Here is a 23,517-nt window from a genome sequence, read left to right on the forward strand (position 1 = left end):
AAATATTACAAATTTTACAAGATCAAATAGTATTATTTTCAGCGGTTTATTCAAGCTGATGAGCTGTTAAGCTCGTTTTTGCCATCAGTGTATTTTTTAAGGGATACGGTATATTTCGGTATATTTCTGAGGGTAGACGCTCATAATGCGACGAAAAAATGAGTCGTAATTTTGAATGGGCTATATAAAGGGGAATGGACAACAGGCAAAAACAGCCAAGAAAGATTTCACGGCTGGTACAAACCTCACCTCGCCGTGTTTTGACGAGCAATATACCTTGAAAACAAAAACGACTATGTTGTTTTCAAGGTATATTAGGCAAATAGGGTGGATTTCACCTTGCGTGCGTTGAATTTTCTGGGCCGTGTGGCCTGTCGTCCATACCATTTTTTCCTCCCATTATGTAGCAAATGTGTAGCTTCCGTGTATTTGCCATGTAATGAATTGAGCAAATGTAAATTCATCTCGCAATGTTATCAAAATATCAAATTTTCCAATTTTTTTGAACTGAGCGGTTGCTGCGCGTCGTTGCCGAATTAAGTAAATTAAGTAAGAGCAGCTTTTAACCGCACGGAATTCTGTCGTCGTCGCGCTGCGATTGCGTTTGTTGTGTGCCGACAGCTTAAAAAAAAATAAAATAAAAATAAATAAAATATATTAGTTTGAATTAAAGCTGATTTCACGGCTCAAAACAAATTTCTAGCCAACGGCAAAAATTAGACGCGGCTTTGTTTTTTTTAAATTTTTTCCGCATTTTGCGTTTTTGTTTTGTTTTAGCGGCGCGTCGCTTGGCGTGTTTCATTTGTTTTTTTTCTGTTTTTGCTTCAGTAAATTATTACTAGGTAAAAGAAAAGCAAACAAGCAAACATACTGCGAATTTGTTATTGCAGTCGCCCCAACAAGTGTAAGTGCAGAAGTGCTCCAAAAGAATGTGGAAAAGAAGAAGAAAAAGCAACGATATCGCAGTGCTGCCCTTGAGTGAAAGAGAGACAGCAAATGCTGATCAGTTTAACATTTTCATCAATAAAAAGACCAGAGGAATTTCAAACACAAATCGAAAAACAAAGTGCAAAAGGCAACAACAATAAGCTATACAACAGCCGCGCGCGCCCAAAAAAGGAAAATCCGGTTTTACAACTTCTGACACAAGCGGCGTCGCCGTGACGCAGAAGCTGACGTCGTATTCTCAGCCGACTGCGACTGCGCTGCCCGCTCATTGCATTTCGATGCAGAAACAGACTATTTTTTTCTGTGTATTTCTTTCGAAGATTCCCTTGGATTTCCATAAAACAAATGTGCTCGAACAGAAAAGACTGTGTGTGGTGTGGGAATACAAGAAATATGAGAAAATATGGTAAATAATAGGCAGAAACAATTCTGTGAGCCAGCCGTGGAGGTGACGTTAGCGTCGGCGTTGGCAGAGGGTCCCAGACAGGTGTGATCGCATGCCCAACAACAACAACAAAAAAGTAATAGCTACAACTGTTATACCGCGGCAACAACAGCTGTTATATGTTTGTTTTTTTTTTTGTTATACAGAAACAACACACGTGCGGTTTGGAATGTATTTTGTTTGTGAGAAAAAACATGAAAAATTCAACAACAAAAAGTGAAATCAATAACAAAAAATCAAGAAAGAAAGAAGTGGAGGAGAGCCATAAAAATATCAATAACAAAATGAGGAAGAGGAAAGAAAGAGAGAGCCATACAAAAGCATAAACAAATAATAACAGTTAGGCATGGCTGAGAGAGCGAGACAGAGTGTTTTTCCTGTAGTATAATTAATTTCCCTTTTGCGAAATTGAATTTGTACACGAAAAAAGAAACAAAGTGGAAAAATGTACGGTAATCGTTTTCTGTGCGTGCCTTATCTTATCCGTAAACACCGTTAATGATGGTGCAATCCATGGAATACTGAAAAAACCCGTAACAATTGTTTCCTTATCGAATAGTGGGAGCGAGCGAGAGAGAGAGAGCGAGAGCATGCGATAGGAAGAGCTTACTTCATTATTTCTTTCCTTTGCTCCTTCTGTTGCGGTGTGGAGCCCAACAAATATTTGTATCTACTTACAATGTTGTCTAGACGGATTCTCTGTGCTCCGTGCTCCTCTTGCACTTGCTGGGCGGAGGATGTCTCCTCCTCCTCCTCTTCCTCTTCATGATAGTATGTCGCCTCCGCCTCTTCTTACTCAGAGACTGACTGCTTGTGTGTGTGTGTGTGTGTGTGTGTATCCCAAGAATGGAGAGATTTTTAACACCCTCTAGCTGCTTCTTTCTCCTTTTTACTACTTTTGGCTGTGCTCCACTCCCCATCTCTCCTATTCTGCCCTCTCCCATTCTGCCAACGACTTTCGACCCCCAACATAATCCCGTTCCGTACAACTTTTCTCCCCTTCCCACCAGCACACAGCACAGCTTCCCCACCCAAAGTTGACGGCCCAAAAGCCACCCCCCAAAAAAAGAAAACGCATTCTCTCTTTTATTGCCTTTTGCTGTTCATTCTCCATCCCGCTGGTGCTCGTGTGGCGGCGGCGGCTGCTGCTGCTGCTGCGGCGCTGCGCTGCTCTTACTCTTGTTGTTGTGGGCGCCGTTTGCGCGCAAATTTAAATTTATGGGAACATACTGAACGCACTAACTGTGACACCCCCTCTCTGCGAACTCCCCCTCTCATCTGTCTGTCTCTCTTCCGCCTTGGGGAACAGAACTTTTGCTGCCTTTGGACTCTGCCACCAACAAAAACAACAACTACTACAATGAGAGGCTGTCGTCTCTCCTCTCCTCTCCTCTACTGCTTCTGTTGCTGTTGTTTGTCCGTTGGTTTTTGCTGTCTGCTGCTGTATTGCCTTTGTTGTATTTGCTGTCTGCTGCTGTTTTGCTTTTGTTGCATTTGCTGCTGATTTGTTGCTGCATTGTAGACAGCGGCAGAGAAAGAGAGAGAGAGAGAAAGAGCGACACACGGCACAGACAGAGCAGCGGTTTCCATTTGCTGTTTCTTCCTCTGCCGACGCTGCAGCCGCCCTGTGTTCCATTAGCAGCAGCCGCCACCCCGAACACTTGTATTTGTGGATTGTTGTGCAGTGTAAATGACGGCACAGTGGGATGGCATGAGCATTCAGCTGGCAAACATTTCTCAACCATATGGTTGCTTAAAGTAAATTATAAGGCACCTTCATCCCACTGTGCTGTGCAAATGTCGGCACAGTGGTTTCGGAATTAGCCTGGGAACCTTCGTTAATTTGTTTTCCCTGAAACTCCCTGCAGGCCCAGACATCTGCACATGCAATTATGCCTTTCCATTTTATTGCGAAATGAAACACCTGCATCCCACTGTGCAGAGACTCGCTTCGTAGCGGCAGCGGCAGCAGCAGCTGCTGGTCAAAGAGTTTATTGTTGTTGGGTTTTTGCTGATACTTCTGTTACTGCGGCGGCTGCTGTTTGCCTCTCTCGCTCCCTCGCTCCTCTGCTCTCTTTGGCTGCGCTCTCTTTGAGCAGAGTTGTTCCTGCGCCTGCTTCTGCTGCTGTTGTTGCGTTTACATATTGGCAGAGACGCTTACAAAAAAGTTTTGTTCGAACTGAAACAAAGTTCTGCTTCCTCTCTCACTCCCCCCCCTCCCATGCTACGCTGCCATTATTTTTTTTTGCTCTTAATTGGATTTGATTGCTTTTGGCTGTCGGCGGTGGCGGCGCCACTCCAAACGAAACGAACGAACGAACGAAATCTCTTTGAATCTGTGCTGCTGCTGCTGCTGCTACCACAAATCGCATTAGTTTCGTTTTTGTCTCCAGTTATTTCTCAGCGCTTTCCCTTCTCGATTCCCCATTTTTTTTTTTTTTTTTTTGCACACCCATTGTTTGCCTCGCCCCCCGTTCTGTGCGTCCCTTTCTGGCCCATGGGAATGTGTGGCGTGGCGTTAAACTAGTGAACTGTAAATGAGGTTCAATGAACTTGCCTGCGAGTTGGAGAGGGATAGAGCAGCCTATTCTCTCTAGGCTGTGCTTCTGCTTCTCCTTCTGCTCCTCCTCCTCCTACTTCTTCTTTCTCTTCATATTTAATATTCGCTCGCTGACGCTGACGCTGCACATGTGCAATATGCCGGTCTCCCCCCATTGGTCCCCCCCTCGCTTACTTCCCTCTTTCTATCTATTGGTCTGTTTCCCTTCCTTGCCTCCCCTCTCTGTGGAGCAACGCATTTGCTAATTCAATCGTCTGTCTGTCTGTCTGTCTGTCCCACTCGCTCTGCTTTATATAGTAGTGCCTGGCTGAATGGAGGAGAGGCCCGTTAAAACAAATGTTGAGAGAATTCAAACGATAAAAGTCGACTGGTACTATACCCACTATTATGGAAATATATAGATTGGTAAAATACTTTATCCTGAAACTCTTTTGTAGTGATGTATGGCTAATCTTTAGGGAATCGGTAGATGAGCACATGTTTGGTCTCAAATGGATATACCCTATGTGGGTGGCAATTACCAGGTATTAAAAGTTTGCCCATTGTAATTGTTGCCGCTCTACATTCACTCTTCTCTCCCCCCGGCACCCGCCCCTGCCCCTCGCACTCATTCTTAAATGCTCGCCTGGCCGCCTTTTTAATGGGCGTCGCGCGCCAAATCCACAACAAAAATGAAGAAGAAGAAGAAAAAAAGCATAGAAATAACCAACTAAAAACAGAATGTAAGCTAACGAGGCAAAAGTCAGTGCACTGGAACAACCACCACCGCCACAACCACAACCACAACCACAACAGCTACAAACATCTATGGATCCCCTTGCCACAAGCCTAGTGTTACAGTTAGTCAAGATTTCGCCCAACACTTTTCATCGGTTCGGTTCGGTTCGGCTCTGTTCTGCTTACCAATTTCTACTTCGATGGATACCACAATATTTTGTGGCCCACAAACAAAGTAACCAAAAAGAAACGAAGAAATATGTGTCTTTAAAATGTTCTTTTATATTTCAAAAGAAATACCTATGTATGTACGCACAACTCAAAGGGCACAAAAACACGTCTAGAGGGGGGGCAGCAGGGCGAAAGATGAACACGCACGCACATGGAATACAAATTCGCCGTAGTTTTTGTTGGCCCTCTTCTTTGGGGCGCAGCTTCGCCTGCGAACAGGCAATCCCTTTTTATCTGTCTGTCCTCCCTTTCTGGTTCTGTATTTTTGTGTATCCTGTCATCATTCCACTATTCCGCTTACCTGTGCACTTTGCGTCTTCCTCTCTCTCTCTCTCTCTCTGTCGGTCCCTCTTCTCCCGTTCGATGGCACTTCTACCTGCTTTTCAATCTGCATTCCAATAAGAGAAGTTCTCTTCTTCCAACTTGAACTCCGCCTGACACGCAGAGCTGCCAACTCATTGCATTTGACCTTTTTTTTTGGGTGGGGAGGAGTGGGAGTGCTGAAGGGATTTCTGTGATTGTTTGAGTTGCAGAAGGGATTTGCTCTGTCTGAAATTCACACTTTACTTTGGAGCATAAGATTTCCCACCTTTTGTGGAGATTTATACAAGATATTCATGCAATTTATTGGATTATCTTGAGACCTTAAACATTTTCCTTAGCCCCTGGGATATCTATAAATCTTAAAGAGCTTAAATTGTGTATAAATCCGCTCTCTCCACTTGGTTACACTCGATTTCCCCTCGAGACACTTCAATTTTGAGACCCCGTATACACTGTGTTCTTCCTCGTTTTGTGGTTGCATTTCCTTTGTTGCCTTTGGGGCATCCTTTAACGGAGCGGAGTGGAGCTCCCCTTGCCGTTTTCTGTTCGTTTTTGTCTTTTGTTTCAGTTCAAGTGGCCAGTGGCATTGCACATGAGAGGATGCTCCATTTCCTAGGATTTCCATTTGGATCTACCCTCGCTTCCTCCAGGGTCTCTTCCATCTTCAAGAGCTCTCCCACTCGCACACCCACTCGCACTCCTGGCTCCCTCTCTGGAAGCATCTTCGCCAGCTGCCGGCACTGGCAACGTTTTTGATGATGACATCGACAAGTGGCCATGCCTTCTGTTATTGTTGCTTTTGCTTTTGCTTTTGTGGTTTGCAGCTGGTGGTTGGTGGGGCATGCCACTCTTGGCGCACTGCTTGCCTCAGCATTGCTGCATTTTGCAGTTAATTTTCATCAAATTGAAAACATTTTACTGAATGGCACTTGCCACAGTGGCTGTCGGTTGATTGCTGGATGTTTGCTGTTGAATCTGGGTTGATTGTGCGGTCTATCGCTGTGTGGATTAACACAAAGTGTTGCTAAAGTGTTAAAGAAGCCTTTAACTAAGGGTTCAATCTGGGATGCTCTGGCCTCTAGGGAGTTTATTGTTGATTCTGGTGTGACTTTTAATTGGATATTGTGTCAAAGTTGACAAATTGTCGGCGAAAGACTACACCAAAGTTAATTCGGTTTTCATTGGATATTAATCGAAAAAATTATCGGAAAGTTCGTAATGTTTTTAATCAGAGATAGAATAGAGAACTGTTTGGTTTTGTGTGAGATTTTATGATCAAGGAGTTCTCTCAAATGTTCAAAAAATTTGAATGTTATAAAACTTATTATCAAGGATTAATTCTTAAAGAAAACATCGAGCGAAAACATCGCTCTATCAACGAAAATGATCGAAATTACGATCTTCAAGTAAAAAATTGGCAAGCAAGTTATGGCCCGGCGCTGAATCTGTGAAAATTTATCGAACGATATCGATTATTAATCGCTTTGTCTTAGAAAGTGATCGAAACTCCGATCGTAAAGTGAAGAAGTGTCAAAGAAGTTGTAAACATGAATCGAAAACCGCGACAAGTGAAAGTCTGTTGTTGCCTCTTGCCACTTGACTGTGCCACACAACACCATCTCTATAACAAGTGTTCTAATTGCAGCAATTAACCAACAAGTGGAGTAACCAGCAGTTAAGCAGCAAAAGTGACACGCAGAAAAAGTGAAGTGCAGAAAAAAGCCCACGCACGCGAGGGTGTTCCCTGTTCCCTGTTCCCGGGTTCCCCGTATCCCCGGTTTCCCTGATAATTAGTGCGCCACGCCACGCCACGCCACACAAAAGTCACGTGACAAATGGGGGGCAAACGATAGAGAAAAACGATCCATCCACGCAACAGAAGAAGAGTAACTTCCTTCCGGGAAACAGACACCACCGCCATGTCGCTGCGAAGCAACAAGTTGCAGAGCCAACAGTCGACGGCCAGCAATGGGAGTGGCAACAGCAGCGGGAGTGGCAGCGGCGGCACGGGACAACAGCTGCAACATCCCCCGATGGCCTACCAGCAGCAGCAGCAACAACTGCTCGCCCAGCTGCAGCAGCAGCACAAGTTCCAGGCCCAAGCCCAGGCCCAGGCCCATGGGAAGTACGGCCCCGCCCCCTCCCAGATGGGTAGCAACACCAGTCGCAACAATCTGGCCACACTGGTGGCGGCCATCAATGGATCGCACGATCCAACGGCCGGGTCGCCGGGCGGCGGAGTCGGCTATCAACTGTCGCCGGCGGCCGCCTCTCGGGTGGCCCATGCACCGCCACACTCGCCCCTGGGTCCGCCCTCGTACAGTGCCGCCACCGCCCAGTCGGCATTCACCTACTACGGCCAGCATCCGGGATCCCAGCACCAGATGCACCACTCCTCGTACCACCCCCAGCAGCAACAACACCAACAGCAGCAGCAGCAGCAGCAGTCGCTGCCACCGCCCGATCTCACGGATGGCATCGATCACCCCGGATCCCATGGATCTCCGCCGGATTCGCCCAGTGCCGCAGCAGCGGCGGATCTCGAGCAGCAGCTGTGCGTCGTGGCCAAGATGCAAAAGTCGGTGACCATCACGGTGACGCCGCAGCGTAGCAACTCCATGGATTTCCTCAACTTTGAGGAGAAGCGCCAGCTGATCGCCTCCTCGCTCTCCCTCTCCGACATTCTGCACAGCAACAGCGGAGCCAACCAGCAGGCCAAGGAGGCGGCGGCGGCGGCAGCGGCGGGGCTGACGATCAATGGCAGTCAGTGTGGTAAGTTTTCAATTCCACCACGGAATGGGGGGAATCTGCGGAATGGGAGACAACAGTCGGAAAAAACAGTCAGAAAATAGGCCCAACAAAAAGAGGGTCAGAAAAGGACTGAAAAGGGACTTGGACTGGCATATACAAAAAAAAAGAAATAGCCCAAAAAATTGTTATATATTTTTATATATTTCCAAATATATGTATAAATAAGTCCGGCATAAATTGTTTTTTGTTTTTGGTTTTTTACACTTTCAAGCAGAACGGAAATGTGCTTTTATATTCTCTCTCTCTCTCTCTGGTTTTTTCTCTACCATTTTTCTGTTTGCCCAGCGACGTGCCCCAAAACGGTTCACTGCACTTGACAGAAGCGGTGGTTGCGGGCGCGGGGGGAAGTGCGAAGAGAGGGGCGTGCGTGGGTGGGGCCATACCATGGGTTTGTCAACGCTTTTGTCTGTTTGCCCCAAGCGAAACAATACCCCAGATAGCAGAGAAAGATGTGTGGCAGGTGTGGCAGGAAGAGGGAATGGCTAGGGGGGAGGGATGGACTCCGATGGAATGTTTAAAGCAAACAAGAAATTTTAAAGAGATTACATTTTCAGTTAAATTTATTATAAAGACCATTTTATCAGCGCTCTCTGCGTGTGTTTATGTGCCACTAATTCAACAAGTCATCATCATAGTGTCCGCCCTATATCGTGTATCAGATTACCATGACATGTCAATATATGTACTATATATAGACGACACTCGTGGACATCAATTTCCCACTTAACCCACTTACCCACTGCCCTGCTCTGCGGCTCCACTGTGCTCTGCTTTGCTCTGCTCTGCAGCTTAGTTTACTTTCTGTCTCACCTCCAATGCGATTGAAGGCAAGGCCCCGCCGTCCCCCGCCCCCCGCCGATCGGAGTTGAGTGACTCATAATCAGGCATCATCAATCAAAGCAGAAACACAAATTTGAGCAGATGTCCGCCACACCGCCAGGGCATTGTAGGAGAAGAGGAAGAGAAACGCAAAAAAAGCTAGAAAGAGACCTGCTTCGAAAGCCGAACCTTGAAATACCCTTGGCTATACAATCGATCTACATACGAAGAAAAGATTAAGAGTAGAGTGGAGGCATATCTGTTATATTCTCTCACACATTGTTGAAGAATCGCAGAATCAGCATGCCCTCTGCAAGGGTATAAACATCGACGGTTGCTTGGAAGAGAAGGAGATAAAGAGAAGCAACAAAAACCGCAAGACAAGCAACGACACGTCGCATCAGCAGCAGCAGTAGCAGCGGCAGCGGCAACTATTGAGAGAGCATCTATTTTTAGCAAATTAACAAACTTTGGGAACATCTCTCTCTCTCTCACTCTGCTCTCTGCTTTTTGCGCTCTCCCTCGCCTATCTGTCTTTTATTGGCATTTAAAGATGCAATTAAAATGCTTTGCATTTGCTTTTGTTTCTGTCTCTCCTCTCTCCCATCCCCCTGCCTTTGGAGATTTCAAGTTCAAGTGGAGAATTGTTATTGCTTTTTAATGTTTCTCTTATGAGGGCACGTGTGTCTGCTTGCGAGAGAGCGACTGAGAGTGGGAGCGGGAGTGCGGGAGAGTTGAAGTTTTGCTGCTTTATGCATAATTCAGTGTGTCAATGGAGAGCCGATGGAGACGATGAATCATTTCGCCTTCGGGATCTGTGTGTTCGTCTGTGTGTCGGTTAGTGTGCGCGGAGTCAATGTCTTTGAAATCGCTTAGTGTTTTTGATACCCTTCCATGTACCGGATGATATGTTTTTGATGGGTTGTTTGCAGTGTAAGTCCTTTTCTACTTTTGCTTACATTAATCTGTCTGTACTTTGTTTTTTTCTGTCTATCCAGTAACAATCTACTTGTGTCGATCAATATCCCAAAGGGTATCGAAAGCTTCGCTCTCCCACATTCCACCTTTCTTTCTTGTTTTGTTGCCTGACTGCCTGTCGGTTTAACCGACATTCCTTGAATATTTTTGCAATTATTATACAAATAATTGCTAACGCTTAAATGTCGTTATTTGTTACTTTCATTCGCTGGTGATGTGATGCTTAAATTGTTAACCAATACGCGGTTTTGCTTATATCAGAGATACATTTGTATCATCATTGATCTGGGGAACATCATCTGATGCGGTTCCCATAAGACAATGATAATAATAAAAATCCCCTGCCCCTGGATTTGCTCAAAATTGTAAAATCAATAAATAACAAACAACAACAAATAAGGAAAAAAGCGAGCAATTTACGATGGCAATTATAATTCGAGCACGCAAAAAAAGAAAGACAGAGTGGCACAACAAATTGCCTTCAATAAAGCATAAATCGAAATAACAGTTAGATCAAATTCCCCCTGAAACCAGTTTCGAACCCTCCTGTCCCCTTTTGTACGTTAGAATTCAAGCGTTTTTCAATTTCGTTTCAATTCATCAAACTGTTCATTTCCCATGTCAATAACTCGTACTCTTTCCCTCCCTCACAGTAGGCACGGTTCTTTGTGCAAGGTGTGCTGTGTATAAGGTGGGGTATACATAGAGTACTTCTTCCAGCTCCCAGACAGGCTAAGGCACTAAAGTTAATGCCTCACCTTATACGGAGCACACCTTGTGTCGGTCGGCCCAGCTGTACAAATCGATTTGCTTTTGTTGTTGCTTCACTTCATCCATACGCCTATCCAAAATCCATAGTCAGCCGTCCATAAAGTCAACTAAAAATTTCATTGAATTCGGTTTTTGTTGTTGTTGTTGCTTTTTCATTTGCACGCCAATTCCGATTCGGTTCTGCCGTTGCCGTTCATTAGCTGTAAAAAAATTGAGTAAAAGTAAATAGAAGCCTGGAGAGGTGTGAGTGCAGAGAGGATTCAAGAGAGTTGAGAGTGCTGGTGAGTAGCCAGACACGACCGACACACACAGTAGCCAAATGACAGCAGCAGCAACAACAACAATAAGCAGACAAAAGCACGACGATACGACGATACGCCGATGCGCCGATGCGAATGAAGAAGAGTGCAAGCTTAACCCTTGTGGTATTTTGTTTTTTAGAAGGTGATAAATCCCAAAAATACTCAAAAAAGTTATGGTTTATTTAGGAAGACATCTCTCGCTTAATCTTTCGGTTTAACTTGTGCAATTTGTTTTTCTTTACTAAATGAACTCTTCTAGGGTTAAAGTTGAACTTGAAACTTGACATATTAAGAGGCCCTATAGCTGTTGTGTGTGTGCGTGTGTGTGAGAGAGTGAAGAGTAGAGGGCCTTTGTCCCTGTGTAATATTTGTGTTGAGTTGTGGGTAGGGGAAGGCGAAGGGGGGGTCTGTTCTATTTATAGACCGTAAAAGCAGGTAGGCTGCACATGGAAGCTGTACGAGAGCATACTCCCGCCCCACTGACGCCTACCTCTACCTCTTGACATTCCATTGACTTCCAAATTTAGTTTCACATTTTTGTTGTTGTTTTTCTCTTTCTCTCTTGCTGACGACCATTGAAAGCAAATTTGGACATGCCTTTTGTCTCTTTCCCCCCCCGTAGACTTCAGCCTACGGGTATATCGGTTTCTTTTATGGGCCTCTGCTAATCGAACGGTATTAATCAATAAAATGATTAGAATTCCCCTATTTTTGGTCTGTCTGCGAAGAGGGGATTGGATTGGTTGAGAGCGTTTTGGTGGGGGCTTGACGTATTCATATTCTTACATAACGTTTCAACACTTTTTTGCTTGTACGGTTCTATGTGGGAGGTTTCTTTCTTGTGTGTGTGTGTGGAGGAAGTGCTAATGAAGCTCAGGCCAGAGATGATTACCGATAAAAGACGATTACGTATTAGAGTATATAAATACTTGAAGCTTTTGAGGTGTTTCCACACATTGTGCGGTCTTAAGTTACGTGATTTGGCGATAGGAACAACAGCTTTGTGCATATTTCAATCAAGTTCTGATATCGCTCTTAGTCACCGATCGAATCGGTCTTCTTTTTGGTGCCAAAGTGAAAAGACCCAAAGCGATAAGAATTGTTTGCATAAAACGTGCTTTTTTATATGATATATCATAAATTTTGCCCAACGGGGCTAACCACTTGCTGAGTGACAAAGGAAAGGTGCTAAGTGGAGGGTGTAGCCAATTTGTGGATCTGCCAACTTGTTTTTGGCACTTAAAAGGGTTTCCAAACAAAACTGATCACCTGCTGAGGATATAGTACAGCGAATCAGGCTACATAATCGGAACGGAACTGCCAACTGTTTTGTTCAGGTTTTTCCTAGTCTCTGGCTAAACCGTGACGGAGCTCAATCTCCATATGCCAACTTTCAACACTAATCCCAAACCAAAAGTCCCACAATCCAAAGTTATGTATAATCCGCGGAAACAATCAAAATTTAAATGAAGAGAGATAGACTTCAATGGGGCTGGGGCTGGAGATCTGGGGGTCTGTCTCTGTGTGGCCCCAAGCTTAAACTTTGTTTAACAACGTTTCGAAAGCCTTTTAACACATTTTACCGTCGCAACAGCTAAACTTGGAAACGAAAGAGAGAGAAAAACCAGACAACGAATCGAAGCCATGACCCATTGATGATCTGGCGGAAGAGATGATTGATGATTGATGGGCCTACATACGTCTGTTAAAGGCCCCTCAAAGCAGTGCTCTGCTTAGTGACAGTGACTAGGGCCGCCGCCACTAAACGATCCATCACCCATCAGCCAGACACCGGGCATAACAAAAACAAGACACATCTACATATATTCGATGGCCATTAATCAGGGTAGTGTGTATGTTAATCGGTCAATCGATAGAGTTCGCCAGAATAAAAGGCTTTTTGCCATCAAAAGTACTTCAATTTGATTGAAAATAATTGCAATTTTACTTGATACAAAGGGGAAATATATACCATACTATATGTATCTTTATCTGTCAGTTTTCATTTAAATGGGTGCTTAATTAATGAGTGAGAGAGCACTGTGCAAATGATTGCCAGACAGTCGGATGGAGGAAGCTGCATTGCGGGTCAAGACAGTTCTTGCAGTCCATCCTCGGAATTGATATCAATTGCAGTCTGTCTGTCTGTCTGTCTGTCTGCCCTGACAAATCTCTCACTCTTGTGCGGGGTACAGTCTGTTCAGAATGTGTCAAAGTAAGTTGTCGGCCATTTCCGTTTGTCTGTCATCTTTATCCGCTGCAGACTTTTGCCAGACACTGTCCAGGTGTGTCTGTCTCTATTTGAGTTTGCATTTATCTTGCTCCTCCTCTGTCTATCGCTCCTTTCTCTGAGTTTCTCCTCCTCTGTCTATCGCTCCTTTCTCTGAGTGTCTCCTCCCTCTGCGCCTCGCTTCGTCTTTTATCGGCCCTGGCTGTTGGCCAATTTGACAGCTGAAAAGTTGGCGACCATTTGTCCAGAGCCCAAAGGAAGGACAAAGTTTTATGCCACTTGACAGCCCATGCGGCAGGAGCAGGGACAAGGACAGGGGAGAAAAGGCAACTAATTTCAATGAACTTTTGTTAAAGTTTATCTTTCAATGAACATTAAATGTGATACAAACCAAACAGATGATCATTGGAGAAGAGTAAAGAAGTAAAGAAGAGTATTCGAGTAAAATAAAGCATTTTCTATAGGGTTTTAGACCCGTTACAGGTATAACACTCAAAAACGTTGAAGCCTATTATTTATAGGCCTGTTAAGAACCCTCTCTATAAGGTATGGTGTTCTTCTCTCCCTCTCTGTCTGGAAAAAAATGTAAATTAAAAGTTGAACAAACCCTGACATACATTTGTGCAAATTGTTTGCCGACCTGCTGCTGATAAAAAAAAATGCAAAAAACAAACAAAAATAATAATAAATATTCAGAGAAAGAGAGAAAAAAATCGTAAATGTTCAAGGATTTACACAGAAATTTGTATGTTAATTGAAATTCAGACATAAAAATGTTGTATTTGTTTAGGTTTTATTTATGCTGTAAGTTTCAGGCAAATATTTGATTTGCTTTGGATTCAATTTTGGCTAAGAGGGGGAGGAGGAGGAGGACATTGAACCATTGTTTGAATCACTTGAGAGTGGGAAAATCTTGAAAATGGAATAAAGCGAAGCCTTTGAGGGAGGGTCTTCCTTCGCTTTTGTACGCTCCCTTTTTCTTGGCCTTAATCCTCTTTTTTTTCTTGGCCTTAATCCTCTTTTTTTCTTGGCTTTTATTCTCCTTTTTTCTTGGCTTTAGTGCTCCTCTCTGGGGCCAATCAAGTCCCATGTTCATTTATATATTTTCAGTCATAAGAATCTTTGATTAGATGTCAAGTGTCATTGCAATTAGCCGTGGCTTTGCGGCATGTGGCATGCCTCATCGCCGAACGCAGTTGCACGTGTCCGTCGAGGAAAGAGCTCTTAACGATTTATGGCCCAATCATTTAATATGCTATTTGTTTGTTGTTTATTCGTGGGTACCGCCACGAAAGCACCATTCACTCGGATGATTCATTGCCATTCATCCATTATTCATATGGAACTTTTATTGGAATTGTCTCCACGGAGCGGCAGCACCTATAATGTCGCTCTTTCTCTCCCTTTCTCTTTGTATCTGTGTTTTTTTTCTGTTGCATGCGAGTTTTCGTTTAATTTTCAGCGATTGTTATCCTCACGAATGTCCACCAATTACGAGAGAGCGGCGGGAGAGCAGCGGGAGAGCAGCGGCAGAGCAGCGGGAGAGCAACGGGCGACACATTTCTGAAAATTGGTTTCATAATTGACTTTGACATAGACGCCAGGCAATTTGTTTGGGGAAAATAATGGGGATTATCCCTGGGAATGGGATGGCAAATCAGTTTGATGCAATGGAAAATCGGATGAGGAAAATCAGTTGTGGGAAATGGATAGAAATTTAAATGTGGAATGAGATGGAAAATCAGTTTGGTTGCGTGGGGAATTGGTGGGGGTTGGGGCGGGGCGGGGGGGAAATGGAAAATGCAATCACAGACAGCGCGAGAGAGAGAGGAAGAGGAATCTCCAGGTAGAACTTTTGATTGGTTTTTAGCAGGTGGCAGGTGTTTGTGTGTGTGCCACAAAGCTGCATACAAGTTGGAATTAAATGAATCTCCATTCAATAGGAGATTTCAAATGGCATTGCATGGAAATTAATGTGGAAACAAGAAAACCGCGAGAGAAACAATGGAAATTCCAGTGGGAATCGAAATACATTCAATTCTACTTTGAATACTTTGTGAATACTTTTAAAGATACTCAATGCCATGAATAGTTTAGAATAATTCTATAATTTCTTCACTTTTTAAATCTTTTCCTTCAAAAAATTGAGATAAATGTGCGATCAGCCCAAAAGATGTCTGGATCGTAATATAGTACTCAAAAACACCTGAAATATGAATCTCTTAGGCTTCAAGCCCTTCTTTCTCCACATTTATCATCCATCTCGTATCTTTCATATCGAGCCTCTTATGGCTCAATGTCCATTCAGCAATTACTCAAGAAATTAATGTGTATAGATACACCGATCCATCCCCCCCATTGCCCCATTTCAATGTCAACAAATATCTCTATCTTTTGGAGTGAAGTAACGCGTATCTTTTCATTGTCTACGCGAATGCGTGTTATGCTTCAATGATGGATGCACACACAGGCATTCATTCATTCATTCAATCAATCATTCAATCACTTAACAAATACACACCCTAGGCGACACGACGCGACCCGTCTTCCGTCTCACGAATTTCCCTTTTTGCTGTGCGCAACGTTGCGTATACGTAATGCGATTTTAAAATTTTCTGTGCATGTGCATTTGCACCCCTCACCACCCCTCACCACCCCCCACCCGAAAAACTACGGGCCATGAGGCGTGACCAGGGCCCCAAATCTTTTACTCGTTTCCCCGTTTCTACCTCTTCCTTTGCTAGCCGGGTTTTCCTCTCCGCTTCGATTGTACATTCGATTAAAATTAATTGCCGGCTTCATATTGCAATCGACAAAAAATCGACATTAGACGCCGATAAACAGAGACAGAAAGAGAAAGAGAAACAGAGACAGAAATTGGCTTTGCGCTTTGCGCTTTGCGTGTGGCGTGGCTCTCGATTCGCTGTAATTGCATCTCCAGCCATCAATTAGCGACGAGCGACCTTCGACATGTGGATTTTGAGTGTACCCTGTACAAAAAAAGGGTATTTGCAACGGGGAGAGCAGCCCTGAGAGCTAGTTTCTCTGTATTTTTCTCTGGAAATTGGAATTTTCTACCCTTATACCCTTTTTTTTTTTTTACCTAAAGACACATTTTTGAGTGAAATATTCTGTAGTTTTCCAAGAGAATCCAGCAAAACTTTACAAATTATAGTTTTTTATATTTTTGTAAACCTAAAACTTTGTCAAAAGTTATCATATATCAAGATTTTCCATCATAAAACGTCTGCGCGAAGGATCTTTGTAAAAGCCAAGGTTACCTACCGCTAATCTAAAAGGGTATTGAACAAAAGAAAGGGTATCGAATGCTTCGCTCTGTTGAAATTCGTAATTTGAAAGATTAAAATTGGAAAAATTGAACAAAATCCTCTTTAATTTGCATGAGGTGCAAACAAGCTTTGAAATCCGTGCAACAAATTGTTGAAATTGCTTTCTGCTTTTGTGAATTTGTTACACTTTTACTCTCCCTCTCCCTCTCGCTCCCTCTCTCTCTCCCTCATCCTCTCCCTCTCTATCCCTCTCTCTCTCTCTTGACTGATTTCGCTTTTCAGTGTCGACTGTCGACTGTCGAGTATTTGTTTCACTTTCTTGGGATCTGCTTGAACCTGTCTGACATTTGACTATGCCGCCTCAACCTCTCCCCCCCCCCCCCCCCCCCCCCCTCTACTCTCCTCTAGCCATCCTGTTGTAATTAACTTTTGGTTTTTCTTTTGGGGTTTTTCTTTACGGCGATTTCTGTTGGGGACCGGGGGGGGGGGGGGGGGGGGACTCGCTTTTGACATGCTGTGTCAATCCAAGTGTCGCCCCAACGTCTCTTAGTCTCTCTTCCATAATTTATTTGACTGACAAATATACAACTTTTGTCGCATGCTATAGTCTCACTTTTTCACTCTTTCCAAGTCGTATAAATAATTTATACATCTCCCGATCTCTGCTGACTGTTTTTTCTGTCATTTTTTTTTCACCCCTCTTCTCTCACTCTTCTTTTTTTTGTTTTTGTTGTTGTTGCTGTTTCGTGTTGTTTTTATTTGAACAAATTGTTGAGCACATCACGTTGTGCAAATAAATTTTGTTGTCGTCAAATCCTATAGTTATTATTCTTGTTATATGTATTTGTTGTTGTTGTTGTTGTTGTTGTTGTTGTTGTTGTTTTTGTACTATTTGCAGTGCGGTTATCAGCAACAGAGTGATTTTGTTTATTCAAAAGCGGGTCCGAGTGGGGAGCCACGACTCGACGACAATTGCCATAAGCTTACATAAGATCTTGTCTGTATTCCGTGTATATATGTTAATCTCGCACTGCGATTGCGTACCCCACAAATGCAAGTCTTGGGGATTGCGAAATTCTCGGGTTTTGTTGCTGGATTCGTGGGAATGAAATTCATATGGATGGGATAAAAACGAATCTAAAGTATGGGAAACGGTGATTGAAAACTCTCTCATCGGATAGAAAATGTTGCAGATATTCGAGAATGATTCAATGATCTTTCAAGAAGAAAAGAATAACAACAAAGATAAATTTGTAACGATATAAATATAAAATGGAAATTCAGATGGAACCCCTAAAACCCTTTATCGCATAATCCTCTCCACACAAATATGCATAATTTTTGGTAACAATTTATACGCGCGCATATCTAATGGATAGACCCTGACAAATGGGTCCTACTCCTTGACTTTGCAGACATTTGGCCCCCCGTTTTATGGCTTGTTTTTGCCGCAAGAACATGCCCCCCAGAGCCCCAGAGCTCCACTATTCTGCCCCCCTCTGTTATACCCTCACACCCCCAAAAGCAAACAAGAAGAAAAACACTTTTCCAACTAGAGTCAGCCATATTTCTTGTGGATTTCTCTCTCTTTTTGGGGTTTTGGCCCTCAAGCTTGAGCGTCTGGTGGGCGCCAAAAAATAACCAAATAACAGAAAAGCAACAGAAAAAATGCCACTGAAGCGAGAAAAAGCAACAACAACAGCAAAATTGCAACAATTACGGCAACAATAAATGCAACCGTAAATACAACAACTTCAACAACAACAACAACTGCCAGAAAAATACCCACAAAAGGAACTTCAACAACAAAAACGAAAAGCAACACCAAAGACAAACACAAACTGAGCTGAAAAAGCTTCAACAACAACAAGCACAACCAAAATTACAACAACAACAACAAAACACCAACAACAGGCACAAAAACAATGACGACAACTTTCGCGTAAACCCGTTTTTCCATGCGTTCGCATAGCATTACTTTATTTTTTTTTATTTTTATAATTTATTGTTGCTGTTGTTGTACTTTTTACCGCGCCCTTCACTCGCTTTTGTTGTAGCCGTTGCCGTTGAATATGTTTTTATTTTTGTGGGGTTTTTTTTTAGAAGCCAAAATCTTGAAAAGTTTTGCGATGGAAGGCTGCTGCTGGTGTCTGCTGGCCGCCGCCTGCATTCATTCAAAGCTGCTCCCCAAAAACTGGTTTTTTTTTTTTTCGTCTCCCCATATGACGACAACGCGGCTGGATGGAGCAGCTCTGCCGCGCTCTACCCTCTCCCCCGCTGGGTCTGTGGATTTTTGCATATAGTTTTGTGCTATTTTCTTTCGAGCTTTTCTTCGGCGCCATTTAGCAATAAACAATAAAGCAGAATAAGCCAAGAAATTTTTTGGAAAACATCGTCTCGTTTCGTTTCGTTTCGTTTCGTTCCGTTCCATGGAAGGTTGTTTGTAGTTGTTGCTTTTTGGTCTCGTGCTGGGAATGGAAATGGAGGAACGGCGCGGCACAGGGGTACAAGGGGGGGAAGGCTGGAACGAAACGTGGCATGGGACGGAAGGCTGAGAATCTCTGATTTCTGGGGTATGATAGGTTTTCGTGCCACACAGGTTTTTTGGGGAAAGATCACACCTTTCCCACTCGAATGTAGGGTATTTCTTCGGCTATACGTTCATCATCATCTGAAATTCCTAACATGTGCTCCGCCACACACTCTCCCCCCCCTTGTTGTTCTTCTCTGTTGGCGCCATTCGAAATGAGACAAAGATTTTTCCTTCCTTTTGTTGTTGTCACAGCACTCTCCTCGGGGGGTTTCCCTGTGCTGGCAAGAGTTTTCCGCCTCAAATTGACACAGAAGCGACTTAAAGATGTTTTACCTCCAACCAGCCACCCACTCTATCCCCCTCTTCCCCTTCTTCCCCCCATTCCCTCCCCTTTATTATGTAACTTAAAGCGTGGCAGCCTTTGGTTCTGCGGCTGCTGTTTCTGCTGCTTCTGTTGACCAACAATTGACCACAATTGGAGCACTGGCACTCCATTGCCCAGCCAGAGCCAAACGAATGGGAAGAGCAGAGAAGAGATCATCATGGAAGCCAAATATGTAGTTGTTGCTGTTGGCCCATTTGCAGTAGTTTTACAGTTGTCTTTGGCCAGCTACCACTCCCCCCCCCCCCCGCTGCCTTCCGGACTTTGTTCTTCCAGCTACTCCACTCTTCTGGGCTCTTCAGTGCTTACCCCCTCTCTGTGGGTTTTTTTTATTCGTATTTCTATCCCCCACCCCCCCCTTGTAGCCTAATTTCAACGCTTCAATGCAGGCAGCACTTCAACGTGTGTATCTGTGTGTGTGGGGGGGGGGGGATGTGTGTCTGTATGACAAAGCTTATCTGAAGGCATCATCAAACATCAACAGCGGGGGAGGCAGACAGCAGAGAAGAGGCTGAGGCTGAGGCTGAGGGCAGGGTATACCGAAGAGCAGGTAAGGCAGATGGCTTACCCTTTATTTGAGCATAGCCACCCTGTCCTGTCAGTGGGTGGGGCTGCCAGTGAAAGAGGGAATCGGAGACAGGGAGAGGCAGAGCGGTTCCTGTGTCGCTTCGGGAGTCTAGCTTCCACAGCATGAGATGACATTTCTTTTGCTGTTTTGCCTTTCCCCCTGTCCCCTCTCCTCCAGCGATTGTTTGCCTTTGAAATATCCCAAAGCCAAATGCAAATAGCAGTAAAGGAATTTCCATGTTTGTCTAGGCCCCAAAAAAAGAGGGGGAAGGAATTTCTTTTGGGGCATTTTGATTTGTTGTTTGTGAATATCATAGAAATCTATTGAAAATCATATGCATGTCCCCATGGAAACTATCGATTCGAAAGGTCTGTCCCCTCCACCAAGGGAAAGCCCTTGGAAAAGTCAGGAGTCCATTTCTATTGACTTGTCGCTGCACTGCACCCATTTGTGTGGAATGCAATGTGGCAGCTATTCAAATGTTTCCCAAGAATTGTAAACAACTTATTTTTGTGGCCAGGGGTGGGGCGGGGTGGGGGGCGGAAAAACCCGCTTTGAATTCCTAATTTCCAAGAGAGCAAAAGATGATTGCAGCGGCAGCAACAATGAGTGCCACAATAAATGCTGCAACAACATTCCGCCATGCCACATGCCACATGCCGCATGCCGGTAAAAGTGGGCGAACCACAGCCACTGCCGGTGGCCCCGAAATGGGCGGAACGTCTCTTTCCGCTTCCGTGAAACGTTTTGATTGAAATGCCGGAGATCCATATATGCTAATTGTTGTCTCTCTTTCTCACTCTCTTCCTCTCTCTGTCTCTTTGCAGCTAAGAAACAGAATGGAGCTGCCATACGCACAAACAGCCTCGGATCGGGCACCCGCACTCCGCCCCTGGAGCGGAAGAGCAAATTTAGCGCCCTGGGACGCTTCTTCAAGCCCTGGAAGTGGCGGCGGAAAAAGAAGAGCGAAAAGTTCGAAGCGGCCTCCAAATGTAAGTTTTTCTTTTCTCAGCCTCTTGAGCCAACGACTCTTGAGATCCACGTATGTATCTCATGGATATTCCCTGTGTTGTTTGCAGCTTTGGAGCGCAAGATTTCTGTACGTGCCAATCGGGATGAGCTGGTGCAAAAGGGGATACTGCTGCCGGAGAGTCCGTTGGGGAATATACCGGAACCGGGTAAGTTTTTCGTCGGCTTTTGAAGAGCTTAAAAGTTTTTCTAAACGAATTAGGAATAAGGAATTAGGGATGGAGTATATGGAGATTCCCCACCCCGGAAGGCCCTACTCGATACGTGTTAAAGGCAGTCTTTTCGATGCGGAAAGAACATCTAGGGTTAGGGAACTTCCTTGTTTTCGTTTAAGTTTCCCTAAAGTGTGGCCCAAGTTCCTTCGAAAACCAACAAAAATTACTCAAAGCATCCTCAAAACCACTTTCAAAAACACCTCAAAAGCCGCCTCTCAAAACTTTCTCAACATTCCCTTTTTGACCCTCTTCAATGGCCTCTGGCTTCTGGCCTTTGTCCCTCTGGCTACCACAGACGCTCTCAGATTTTTCCCCTCTAACTCTCTTTAGAATTCCCACTGATAGTCGGCAGTTTCCTCTTTTCCCGCTCCCGTAAGCATATTTGGATGGCAGAAAGGGGAGAAGAAGAGCCAAGAAAACATAGCGGAAATTGGCCATAAGCCACGCACGATTTAGCCAACTCTGTTGGCTTATTCCAGCCATCGCCCTTACCCCTCTCCTTCCAGTCTATCAAATGATTTGCCAGACGGCTTTGCACTTTGCTAAATTGTTTGCTAAAACGCGAGGAAGAGTCTTCCTTCCGCCTGCGCGGATACGAGGCGTGACAGGCAACAAGACGGAGACGTCAATTGGTCAAAAGAAGGCGGCGAGCGAAAGGAGGGGGTGCCTGGAGGAGTATCCACTAGAAGGAGGCGCCGTTGTCACAGCCATCGCTGTCGTCGCTGTGTCGCGTCGCGACAAGTCGCTTAAATGCCAATTAATCAGTTTGCTCAAGCGACGGCTAATTGTCCAAAGGCCCAAAGCGAAATCAAAAGAAACAGCAGCAGGAAGAGGAGGAGAAAGAAGGAGAATCGAACGCGAAATGCATTCAAATGAGAGACAGGGAAAGAGAGAGAGAGAGAGAGAGTGGGAGAGGGAGAGAGGGGGACAGCGAACCGAACCTGCCTCAACTTAATGCCGCGTGTGGCAGTCCCTGCAAAAGCACTTAGTTCAGCCACTCTCCCACAGATGGCGTGTTAGTCGGTGAAAGTTTATGCTAGGAAAGAAAGCTTTTTTCCGCCAAAAGTTTGCGGACAACCAATGCAAGCGAGCTTTTATGAATGACTTGTGTTCCCTCTCTTTGTATTTTTTTTTGCAGGCGAGGAGTCGTACTACAACAATGGAGGAGGAGGAGGTGGAGCCACCGCCAATGGCTCTTTACTCAGCACAGCCGTCCACAACAATTCCATGAATCAGGCCAATAATTCCATAAATGCCACCACCTATGGCACGGCAGGGAATTCCCTAATTTCCGCCAGCCAACAGCAACAGCAACAACAACAACAACAACAACAGCAGCAGCATGGTCTTCCCAATTCGATTTCCGTGCAACAGTTCAACGGAGGTGCCGGCGGCCAGCCACAGAATTCCATGGCCAATGGCTGCGTTATTGGTGGTGGTGGTGGCGGAGGAGGTGCTGGAGGGGATGGCTCTTCGGACACATCCTCATTGAGTGGCGGCGTGCCCCATTCACAGTCGGCGCCACAGCAATTGGGCGTGGGCCAGCAGCAGCAGCAGCAGCCGCCGCCATTGACACCGCTGGCGCAGCATCATCAGGCGCTGGCACAGCAGCTGCAGCAGCGATTCGCCATCAGCAATAATAATGGTGAGTGATCCACTGATACCCTACCCCATATAAAGGAGTGTGCGTGTGTGATTGATTTATTTCTATGGGCCGATCAGCCGAAAAGTAGGCAACGTAAGACTTTTTGCTGAAAGCAAGCAGTGGAAGGGGAAATGAGTAAAGCAGTGCGAATGTACTTTCTGTTTCCCCTACTTGAATACTTTTAAAAGAAAAGAAGAAGATATACTTCTCTAAAGAATGTCTGTGTGTTCCCCCCCCCCCACACACACACAAAGCAGTAGAAAAAGTCAGTACCAAAAGCAAAAATGCCTTTGTTCTCTTGCGAGGAATGCAATATGCAATCGTAATCGGACTTTTATGGCCATACATATGTACGTGTATCTCTTTCTCCCTTAGCTTATACATATATCCTACTCTTTTTATCGTATCGTTAGAGACTACTGTCTACTGTCTGCCCTTAATGTTCTACTTGATTGTCATACCCATAAGCCATAAATTAGAGACACTTGAAGCTCATTTAAGCTCAGTTAACGCCTAGTTAAGGCCCTCCCACACACACACACACACACACACACCATTGCCTGGCAGATGATTTTGATGTGCTTGCTTTTTTGAGTTTTTAAATGTTTATCGCTTGTTTGTTAAATTTCCAACCAAATAAAATGGGAGGAATCTTTGATAAAAAAATGTTATGCGTGTGCCTAAGGGGAAAGAGAGAAAGAGAGAGAGAGAGGGGGACG

The 23,517-nt window shown here is 44.5% G+C and overlaps 1 protein-coding gene across 16 annotated transcripts in view; it reads left to right on the top strand.

The window, feature by feature from the left end:
* Positions 1 to 23,517, top strand: part of LOC108151647 (phosphatase and actin regulator 4) — a 108,744-nt gene that overhangs the window by 20,434 nt on the left and 64,793 nt on the right. For 7 of the 16 annotated variants that reach the window (XM_017280361.2, XM_017280366.2, XM_033387892.1 and 4 more), the window contains 3 exons: positions 20,737 to 20,901; positions 20,989 to 21,087; positions 22,292 to 22,798. In XM_017280361.2, the coding sequence (XP_017135850.1) occupies positions 20,737 to 20,901; positions 20,989 to 21,087; positions 22,292 to 22,798 (771 nt within the window). Of the gene's footprint in view, positions 1 to 452; positions 550 to 574; positions 905 to 6,870; positions 7,998 to 9,708; positions 9,789 to 20,736; positions 20,902 to 20,988; positions 21,088 to 22,291; positions 22,799 to 23,517 lie in introns of those variants that run through there. The other 9 variants (XM_033387891.1, XM_017280356.2, XM_017280358.2 and 6 more) reach the window with 7 other exon arrangements.

Source organism: Drosophila miranda, chromosome XR (genome assembly GCF_003369915.1).
Source record: "Drosophila miranda strain MSH22 chromosome XR, D.miranda_PacBio2.1, whole genome shotgun sequence".
NCBI classification, from domain to species: Eukaryota; Metazoa; Arthropoda; class Insecta; order Diptera; family Drosophilidae; genus Drosophila; species Drosophila miranda.